This window comes from Oncorhynchus mykiss, chromosome 15, assembly GCF_057628025.1.
Source record: "Oncorhynchus mykiss isolate SJ-2025 chromosome 15, ASM5762802v1, whole genome shotgun sequence".
NCBI lineage: Eukaryota > Metazoa > Chordata > Actinopteri > Salmoniformes > Salmonidae > Oncorhynchus > Oncorhynchus mykiss.
The window spans coordinates 61789662-61800731 of NC_143036.1; the positions used below are offsets into that span (position 1 = coordinate 61789662).

The window sequence follows — 11070 nt, forward strand, 5'->3', positions numbered from 1 at the left end:
CACAAACCCCTTCAGTTCAGACCCCCCTCATTTATATAAGTATAACCTCATGTATATATAATTATCAAAAGGGGAAAAAATCAATCCCTCAATGAGCATCAGTGTAATAGAACCTATTAAAATGGTAATATATATTTTGCAACTCATTGCTTTTGACCTTGGGCTAAGCAGGTTAAGTCATAAACAACATTTCTCTGGTGCTGCAACAATGCATGTAGCCTAACGCAATACGTGTACATTTACTCATGCCTCTCATGTTTCATGTACTCAACATTTACATGTCAAACAGAGTATAATGTCCTTAAAATGTCTCCGTGCACAGAATATTGTTTTCACACATGCAATGAACCTGTTTACCGGTGTTTATTTATGGGACTGTTGGACTTCCCAAGGCGATTGATTGGAAATGAACTGTATTGAAAATCTAAATACTCAGACAGGGATATACTGCCACCTTCTGGTGATATTTTTCTTTAACCCTGGTGGATTGTTACATGGGTTTTTTTGTCGAAGATGTGCACGCTCACACACGGCAATTTGCATAGCTGACATTAAAAGGTTGTATTTTTACCTTGGCACCAGTCTGTGTTTGCTCTCTTGCCAACTCCTTACGGAATTATCTACAATGCCAAAAAGCATAAACAAATCTGAGACCAGGCTAGTTTTGTTTATGTAGTTTAAGAGAAATGTAATCTAAATCGGTATGTTTGGTGGGGGTTGCAAAATGCTTTTAGCATTGATTTGCAGCTGTGTAGAATAGTAAACATAGTTGCCCAAATGTTGTAGATTCAAATCTCAAAGGAAGCAGACAAATTCCAGACGTTTTAATGGCCACTATTTTAGAATTCTACTAATGTGCAGGGCCATTCCAATAGAATTCAGAATGATTTCCAAATGATTGTTTCCATAGAGACATTACAAACCAAGTGTATAAAAAATATTGTTTTAATTCAAATAAGCAAAGTGTTGATTCACTGCAAGACATGGAGGTGGTTCAGCCCTATGCAGAGAAATATCTTATGAAGCTGACATTCTACGCAGAAGACGATCCTGCCTTCAATTTAGGTAAATATAGTTTTTTTTATGTAAATTGTGAAATAGCCACCAATTTCTTATTTTTTTGTCCGAGTTATTTCAAACTATTTCATAGTTCCGTTCTTTGTTTCATGATTGGGCAGATGTCATGAAGGAAACATTCTCCAACTCAACATACACAGTGACAGTGCGACTGACCAATACAGAGGAGAAGCCTCTGACACAGCAGAACCTGCAGTGTGTGGCCCTCAGCATCCCGGACCTCCACTACCGTCTCACAGGCCATCCTTATGCCCTGGGTCTCCTCCACCTTGCCTACCTCCAGACAGACCCTCTACCCCTGGACTATAGCCCTCCAGCTAGACTAACCCTGGATCCCAGAAAGCAGACATGGGACAGAGTCTCTCTGGAACATTCCACTATTCCCCTGACCAATGTGTCTCTTCCTGAGGGCCAGTTCCATGGCTCTCAAGGGGATAGCGAGAGCAGCAGTATCACTGACTGGTTCCTCTGTGATGGGTCCTTTGTGCCAGACTTCCCAGGGAAGGAGTGGACCTCTGTGAACTATGGAGGCCTAGAGTTTATAAGGGCTTTCTCCCCAATCAGACAGACTGATGATGCAGCTGATATACTGGGAAGGTGTAATATCACCGATTACACTGCTTACGAGCAGTTTGTCTTCTCTGTCGATGTGGATATCCTCAAGGCAAAAGATCCTTCAGGAACAGAGGAATCTAGTCCTGCCTCCAAAATGTTAAAAGAGAATAGTTTAGAAAGAGAGGAAGCTAGTCCCGCTTCCAAAAGGGAAGAGGGGAATAGTTTTGTAAAAGAGGTCACTCGTTTTGACGACAAATGGGACAAGGGGAATAGTTTAGAGAGAATGCCAGTTCCGCCTACACATGGGAAGAGATGAATAATTTAGACAGAGAGGAAACTAGTTCCACCAACGAATGGGAAGAGCAGAATAGTTTAGGAAGAGAGGACCCTAGTCCCACCTACAAAAGAAAAGACAGCAATAGTTCAGGAAGAGGCCACTAGTTTTGCCTACAAATGTGAAGAGAGGAATCATTTAGGAATAGAGGATGCTAGTTCCGCTTACAAAGGGAAAGAGGGGAATCATTTCAGGAGAAAGGCTGTTAGTTCCCCCCACATAAAAAAAGAGAGGACAAAGTACCTGGATGTACAGAAGCAAGGACTAAACCGAAGACAGGGATGAAAGATAACTAAATTATCCTTAAGGCCTTAATATGGCCAGACTATGAAAGTTTAGATGTGATTCAAAGTATTTTATGTCGCTTCACTTGCAGATGAAAAGGCAAAGCCTCCTACTTCCAAAAAGGCATAATCACTGAATGCATGGTTTCAATGTTTATACAATTAAACAGAACACCTACTCCCTGAATATTTTCTTTATTCTTCTAAGTCAAAGTCCAAGGCATCTGTCAGAACATAACCAGAGGTGACAAAATAATATACAGTACATTCATCAAACTCCAACACATCTTTAGAAGCCAAACGACGTAGTTGTATTATCAACAGAAAGACAAACCATCTCCACAGAAAAGGTCTGTAATCCCCTTTAATTAAAGGTAGACTCAGCAAAGTTACGTTGCAGAAAACAGCGCCGGAGATATTGAGATGAGCGACAGTCACACACAGTATCTGTGCACGGGTTCGCGTCACCCTGTTCACAGCGTGGTAGCCAGGGCACCAAAATAGCTGAGAAGTCGAGCCTCACGCTCCTACGCTTCTTAGTTGTGGAAATTGAACCACTATGTTGTTAAGTTTTCTGCTTCATATCACGGAGTCTACATTTGAACCAAAACTACATTCTCATTGTCTTTCATCAATTTGTCCTTAACGTACCCTAATGAAAGCTCTTTCCTGATAATTCAACAGGGAAATGGGAGAAAAAAAGACAGTTTTGGTTGGTCACTTACAATTCAACTCTTGTTCATCTGTACAAAATCCCCCCAGGTGAGGGAGAAGGCTTATCTTATCCATTTCATTGAACTGTACTGCTGCTGAGCTTAGCATTTGTTTTCTGAACAATGTTCATAAGTTAAATCAAGTCAATAAATTACTCAATTTCATCCATTCATGATTCTACCATTTTTCTTCACACAGAAGAGTTAAAATATTTGTTTAGTTACAGTATTAATTGTGGTCCGGCATCAGCTTAGCATTTTATTTCAGTTCTTCAATCTCCCATTGCAAAACCGGCAGTGTAAAACCAAAGCCACTTCTTGGCTACAAACTTTCTTCAATATCCAATATGACATGTATTAAATCTATTAGTAATTTGCATTAGCGTTTAAGGTTTGTAGTGAACACTGCAGTGTAAACAATAGGGAATGTTCTATATGATTCAAGTCTACTTCTAATCAAAGAATCCGAAAATGGATCTCGAAAGTAGGCCAATGCTGCTATGCTAACATAGACATTGACACGCAACGCGTGACTGTTGCTTTGCCTGTGCTTGTAGCTACTTTAAGGTTTAAATAATGTAACAAGTCTGTGTCTTTCTATATTTTGCCCCACCAACAGGGATGTGGCCACGCTGTGTCCTACTGCAGCCATCTACAGCTCTACTGTTACCACTTCTCTCCATGGGAGCTATGTAGCCGCAGCACGCACAAACAAGCCTCTTGTGGCATATGATGTAGTCTCTGGACTGTACGACCACTGCCATCAACTAAACATCCTTACATTCCATCCGCAACGCTCACAGAACGTTGGGCAGATAGAGGGAGCAGAGTAGCATATTCTGGCCCAGTGCGGGGAAGCGTCTGAAGGCCTCCCAGGCGTCTGAGAAGATGTTGTACTTGAGGAAGACGCGGTGCTCCAGGCTGGTGGGCAGGCTGACGTCGCGCGACATAATATAGACCCCGTCGTTGTGCAGCGTGCACGTGAGGTTCAGGCCCGACTTGGAGGTGTTGTCCTTCAGGTGGAGCCACTCCCCGGTGGTCACGTTGTAAGACTGCACCGTCAGCATGTCCTCCGTCTGGCTGGCCCGCCGCCCTGGACCCGGCTCCAGCTCGTGGGTGTACCCCCCCACCAGGTAGATGGTATCTTCCACCGAGAGCATCTGCTGTTTACGCACGTGGGCCGAGCAGGAGCGGAACACTGTCCAACTGTCAGAGGTGGGGCAGTAGCGGAGTACGCTGGTATTCCTGTCTAATAGATACACAGAGAAAAAACAAACAGCATTTGTTAAAATAATTTAAGAACCAGTTGATATTTTGTCAAATGAACAAGCACTATTTGTGTAGCCTACAGTTCTTCATGTCTACTGTGTGTATACATTGGACATTTTAGAAAATGTTCTCACTTCTGCTGGGAATTAAAATCCCCCCCACTAACCTCTGGCAGTATATCCTCCCATGACGTAGATCATGCCCTGGCACTCGCAGGCAGAGAACTCTGCCAGGGGGTCGGGTAGTGACGACACACAGGTCCACCAGTCCTGCTCAGGGCTGTAGCACTCCACAGTGCCCTGACACTGGCCTCCCACTGCATACAGCTTCCCTCGTACAACCAACAGCTTGAAGTTGGACCTGCCCGGAGGAGAGACGGATATACAACAACGTTACAGGACGGAGACATACTGTAGCCTATGTAGTTTGCTGGCTCATCATCAAAACAGATTGAAGATCAAGACATCGACAGACTGCATAGAGATCTATTCATATGGCTGACCTGTACTGACCTCTTCTGGTTCAGGGGGGCTACCTGGTTCCATTCATTTCTACAGGGGTTGTAACAGTGTGCCGCTGAGATCTCCTGGCTGGTCATTCTGTACCCACCAACAATGAACAGGTAGTTGTCCAACACGGCTGAGCCGTAGCCTCTCACATTGACCATGTCAGAGGGCAGGTTGTTAGCGAGCGGCTTCCAACGCTGCTCTACTTCCCCATATCTCAGCATTGACCAGGGCTCGTCCTGGTCTGGTAGGTCCAGAGCCAAACAGGTGAAGAGTCCGATAGCCACCAGAGTGGCCGTGCCTTTCATACGCATCTCTCTAACCTGGTTACGCAGGGCAGCAGGTAAGTCGCTGAACTCTGGTCTCCGCAGCATCGGGTGGTAGTGACAGCTCATATATCTGAGACAAGCGTTGTGTAGATCATGAGTTCCATATACCTCAGATAGGCTGTATAGTTCCACACAATTCTCTTGTCGAATTTCAGACGAAAGGAGTTTTAGGATAGAGGTGACTTGCAAAAAAGATGCAGTCTCAATCAGGTCTTCCAGGGTCTCGTTGACTACTTTCACTTTGGAGGTGTTGATAAACTCCAGGACCAGCTCGAGCCCTGGCACACTCAGCCCCTGCAGTTGCACTGAATCCTCTCTGGACTCGCGCATCCCAGAGCTGTACAGTGCACGGAAGTAGTCGCTTTTTTCTATCAACTTGCCTTTGTTGACGCTGTACGTTTTGTCATCCATGACAATTACGATTATTTGTTCGGATGACATGTTTAGTGGTTGGGTTAGCTTGATAATGTTGTCAAGTGATCTGTTTTGTTGACTGTCCTCTTCCGACCTCGATCTGTTAATGACTGCCTGTCAGTTTACATTTCTCAGGCGCAGGGGTGGTCTGCAACTCTAGTCGCACCGCAGTCACCAGGCCTATATATGGTAATATTCAGCCCATACGTCTGGATGATGCCTGGATCATTTCAACTCAGCTGTGAGTGTGCTAGCTAGCTAGCAAGAGTGACTTGGAAATCTAGCTAGCCTCTTTATCTTTCAAAAACAGCGGGTATTATCTCGATGTACATCCAAAGAAGATGTTTTGCTGGACCATGTGGTCATTTTTAAGATGTATATACTGGATAACACACTTTATTTGCATTGTCGAGATAATCTGCAGAAAGCTGCAGTTGGTTTTTGAGGAGAAATTGGCCAGCATATTTCCTGTTTTGATCCTGTGGGTTGCGTCACTTGCTTGCTCAACCGGAAACCACCGTTTTCTTCTTCGTGTAAAGACAATGCCATGCAGATTTACAAGATGTGTTGCTGCCACCAGCTGGCTTGGGGTATACTCTACCTGCACTCGACAGGTGCAAGCCACCCGTAGTGCATGTTCCTATATTTTGCTTCACCAACTTTTCATGGAACCAGGTACATTAAAACCAACCGTTTCCAACTATCAACAACATAAACTTGCAATGAAGTAAGACCGTGTATAGGGCGGCAGGTAGTGGTTAGAGCGTTGGACTAGTAACCGGAAGGTTACAAGATCGAATCCCCGAGCTGACAAGGTAAAAATCTGTTGTTCTGCCCTTGAACAAGGCAGTTAACCCACTGTATCTAGGCCATCATTGTAAATAAGAATTTGTTCTTAACTGACTTGCCTAGTTAAATAAAATAAATAAAATATAGCCTCTGTGGCACCTGACACACACCTCATCTAGCCTACAACCTCAGGCTGAGCCTACCCAACAGGGACATGTTTATTGGGGGTTGATGTAGGATACAGTATTTTACTGTTAACATAATGGCTACATGGACTGGAGGCAAGCATTGTGCATTACTGCCACCCAGTGATGAAATATGTAACTGTTTTGCACTTCACTGAGTAGGCCTTTTGGAGTACCAATGATATATATTTGAATCTCAATTTAACAGTAGAGTAGTAGGAAGCTGAATCTGATACTTATGTATCAAAAAACACTCATCGAGGGAGGACAAGTCTAGATAATGGCTGATAGCTCTCTTCAAGAATGCAGATGTATAGGGGCAGGCAACGCCATGTACAGGGGCAGGCAACGTGTGTGTGTGTGTGTGTGTGTGTGTGTGTGTGTGTGTGTGTGTGTGTGTGTTGGTAGGAGGGGGGATGGGTGGTGACACGACACTATGGCAGACCCCACTACTTAGACTGGGACTAACAGCAGATATTCACCCCTGCAACGGGTCTACCCTATATGGGACCTATGAGCTGGACTGTCAGGTGTCCATACGTTGTGGACACTGCCCCAGAACTGTGGTTTGCTGCACCTCTACAGACAACCATCTGGCACCTCCTTCTCATGTACCAAAGCAGATAAATTGTATTCCTATGCATACATGTTTCCAGGGTGAGGGTATATTACTGGTAACTTTAAACTACCAGAATTTTGGTAACTTTCAAGGATTTTATGTCATTTATTAAAGGACATCTAGTGGCCCTTTTGGGTACTTCAGATTATCACAGGCATCTAATTAAATCAAGACCCCTGTGTGGCCTTATCACATGTAAAATATATAAAATAATAAAATAAGAGCATTTTTTACCATAAACTTAGTCAATACCATTGGTCTTTATATAAGGGTTTCAGCACAAAATATGCTTTATATATATTTTTTTACACACTTTCATTTATTTTACTATGTCAATATATCTGTGCTGTTAGTGTTTTGCCACCAAACTGGTGGCAATTGTGAAAAAAATCAATAGTTGCAGAGTTAATCAAAAAATATGCCTGGTATTTCCCCAGTCATCTTGTATTCTACTTCATTGATGTCTCATCTTGCATCTGTCACAACTCCTCTTGAGAATCAGGACAGGCCTACAACTGGTTTAGTGTGGTTGTTAGCTGACAAGTCAGCAGCTCAGTATCTTCCTGGTGCTTCATTTAAAGTGGTGTGCGGTGCCAGGGTCTGCTGCTTGACCCAATGCTTGACCCATCTGTCTGCCTATTCAGACTCCCCATTTTGACCAACATTCACCCCATTCCATGTTTCTGGACTGCTGTAAGATGTTTTAATTTTCGCCTAATCATTTATGGAAATAAACGGTAATATATTTTAACAGTGACCACTATTGGTAATAGGTCTATACACAGATGGTGGACCTAATAACAAAACAAATTGTTCTTGCTGTCAATTAGACCGAGGTAAAGTTGGTTTTATATTCACATATTCAGACTTTTCATTAGACATTCAAGAGACATTCAACAGACATTAGTCAAAATTCATTTAAAATTTTAAAAATCAATAACTAATTCATCGATTGTCACAGAAACATACAAAAATATATGGTTTATTCTATAAATGCCTAGCAAACTTTTACAATATTTGTTTTGAATAAAAATTCCAGTTTTGATTTGATGGAAACACATACAAATCTTTCAAATACAATTTAAAGCGGTATAAATCAATAACTAAATCACCGTTTGTCACAGAAACATCAAACTAGATATGATTTATTCTATAAATATCTAACATACTTTTACAACTTTTGTTTGGAGTAAAAATTCCAGTTTTGATTTGATAGAGGGCATGTAGTCTGTCTTGAGGGCGTGTGGTAAAAGTTCTAACGAGTCTGATACCCTATTAGAAGGGGCCTGGTGTAAAATTCTGCATCTTCAGTCATATTAAATTAGATTACAGGAAAAAACAATGGGATGAACGGGTCAGGTCTGACTAACAAAGAAGACAGGTGGATGGATCAAGAGGACCAAGACAACCAAGAGGATCAACATGGGCATCTCCACAGTGGAGATAAGGAAAACTAAGAGTGACCCGTAACACACACTACCGTTCAAATGTTTGGGGTCACTTAATAATGTAATTGTTTTTGAAAGAAAAGCTATTTTTTTGTACATTTAAAATAACACAAAATTGATCAGAAATACAGTGTAGACTTTGTTAATGTTGTAAATAACTATTATAGCTGGAAACTGCAGATTTTTATGGAACGTCTACATAGGCGTACAGAGGTCCATTATCAGCAACCATCGCCCCTGTGTCCCAATGGCACATTGTGTTAGCTAATCCAAGTTTATAATTTTAAAAGGCTAATTGATCATTAGAAAACCCTTTTGCAATTATGTTAGCACAGCTGAAAACTGTTCTCCTGATTAAAGAAGCAATAAAACTGGCCTTCTTTAGACTAGTTGAGTATCTGGAGCATCAGCATTTGTGAGTTCGATTACAGGCTCAAAATGGCCAGAAACAAAAAACTTTCTTCTGAAACTCGTCAGTCTATTCTTGTTCTGAGAAATAAAGGCTATTCCATGAGTGAAATTGCCAAGAAACTGAAGATCTCGTACACTGCTGTGTACTACTACCTTCACAGAACAGCGCAAACTGGCTCTAACCAAGAAAGGTCTTCTCTCTACTACCGCATGGAAAGCGGTGCCGGAGTGCCAAGTCTAGGACAAAAAGGCTTCTCAACAGTTTTTACACCCAAGCCATAAGACTCCTGAACACTATTTGCATTGTGTGCCCACCCCCCAACACCTCTTTTACGCTGCTGCTACTCTCTGTTTATCTTATATGCATAGTCACTTTAACTATACATTCATGTACATACTACCTAAATGGCCAGACCAACCAGTGCTCCCGCACATTGGCTAACCGGGCTATCTGCATTGTGTCCCACCACCCGCCAACCCCTCTTGTTACGCTTCTGCTACTCTCTGTTCATCATATATGCATACTCACTTTAACGATACCTACATGTACATACTACCTCAATAAGCCTGACTAACAGGTGTCTGTATATAGCCTTGCTACTCTTTTTTTAAATGTATTTTTACTGTTGTTTTATTTCTTTACTTACCTACACACACACATACACACACACACACACACACACACACATACCTTTTTTCCTGCACCATTGGTTAGAGCCTGTAAGTAAGCTTTTCAATGTAATACAACACCTGTTGTATTTGGCGCACGTGACAAATAAACTTTTTTGAAAAATCTTAAAGATTTTATGTATTTCTATCAAGTCAAAAATAACATTTTTCCTCAAAACAATGGTGTATACCTCTGGCCCTTCTTTGGACACCTCCAGACGAGCTTCAATGCCATACAACTCTCTTTCCGTGGCCTCCAACTGCACTTAAATGCAAGTAAAAATAAATGCATGTTCTTCAACCGATCGCTACCAGCACCTGCCCGCCCGTCCAGCATCACTGCTCTGGACGGTTCTGGCAGTTTATCAAATACTTGTTCTCCCAACTGTATGTGGACATCTACAAATACCTAGGTGTCTGGTTAGACTGTAAACTCTCCTTCCAGACTCACATTAAGCATCTCCAATCCAAAATAAAATCTAGAATCGATTTTCTATTTTGCAATAAAGCATCCTTCACTCATGCTGCCAAACATACCCTCGTAAAACTGACTATCCTACCGATCCTTGACTTCGGCGATGTCATTTACAAAATAGCCTCCAACACTCTACTCAGCAAATTGGATACAGTCTATCACAATGCCATCCGTTTGGTCACCAAAGCCCCATATACTACCCACCACTGCGACCTGTAGGCTCTCGTTGGCTGGCCCTCGCTTCATATTTGTTGCCAAACCCACTGGCTCCAGGTCGTCTATAAGTCTTTGCTAGGTAAAGCCCCGCCTTATCTCAGCTCACTGGTCACTATTGCAGCATCTACCCGTAGCATGCGCTCCAGCAGGTATATCTCACTGGTCACCTCCAAAGCCAATTCCTCCTTTGGCCGCCTCTCCTTCCAGTTCTCTGCTGCCAATGACTGGAACGAATTGCAAAAATCACTGAAGCTGGAGACTCATATCTCCCTCACTAACTTTAAGCACCAGCTGTCAGAGCAGCTCACAGATCACTGCACCTATACATAGTCCATCTGTAAATAGCCCATCCAACTACCTCATTCCCAAACTGTTATTATTATTTTTTGCTCCTTTGCACCCCAGTATCTCTACTTGCACATTCATCTTCTGCACATCTATCACTCCAGTCTCTATCACTCAGGTGTTAAATTGCTAAATTGTAATTATTTTGCCACTATGGCCTATTTATTGCCTTACCTCCTTTATCTTACCTAATTTGCACACACTGTGTATAGACTTTTTTCTATTGTGTTATTGACTGTATGTTTTGTTTATTCCTTGTGTAACTCTGTGTTGTTGTTTGTGTCACACTGCTTTGCTTTATCTTGGCCAGGTCGCAGAAGTAAATGAGAACTTGTTCTCAACTAGCCTACCTGGTTAAATAAAGGTGAAATAAAAAAAACAAAGGTTGTAAAAGTATGCTAGACATACATAGAATAAATCATTCTGAGTTAG

The 11070-nt window shown here is 42.2% G+C and overlaps 1 protein-coding gene across 1 annotated transcript; it reads right to left on the minus strand.

Moving 5' to 3' along the window:
- Positions 1–2429: 2429 nt before the first annotated feature.
- LOC110490433 (kelch-like protein 42) lies at positions 2430–6000 on the minus strand. Its single transcript, XM_021563823.3, has 3 exons — positions 4745–6000; positions 4399–4592; positions 2430–4212 (listed from the first exon to the last, which is right to left on the minus strand). The coding sequence occupies exons 1-3, from the start codon at positions 5506–5508 to the stop codon at positions 3761–3763; spliced, it is 1410 nt and encodes a 469-aa protein (XP_021419498.2). The 5' UTR covers positions 5509–6000; the 3' UTR covers positions 2430–3760.
- Positions 6001–11070: the final 5070 nt, after the last annotated feature.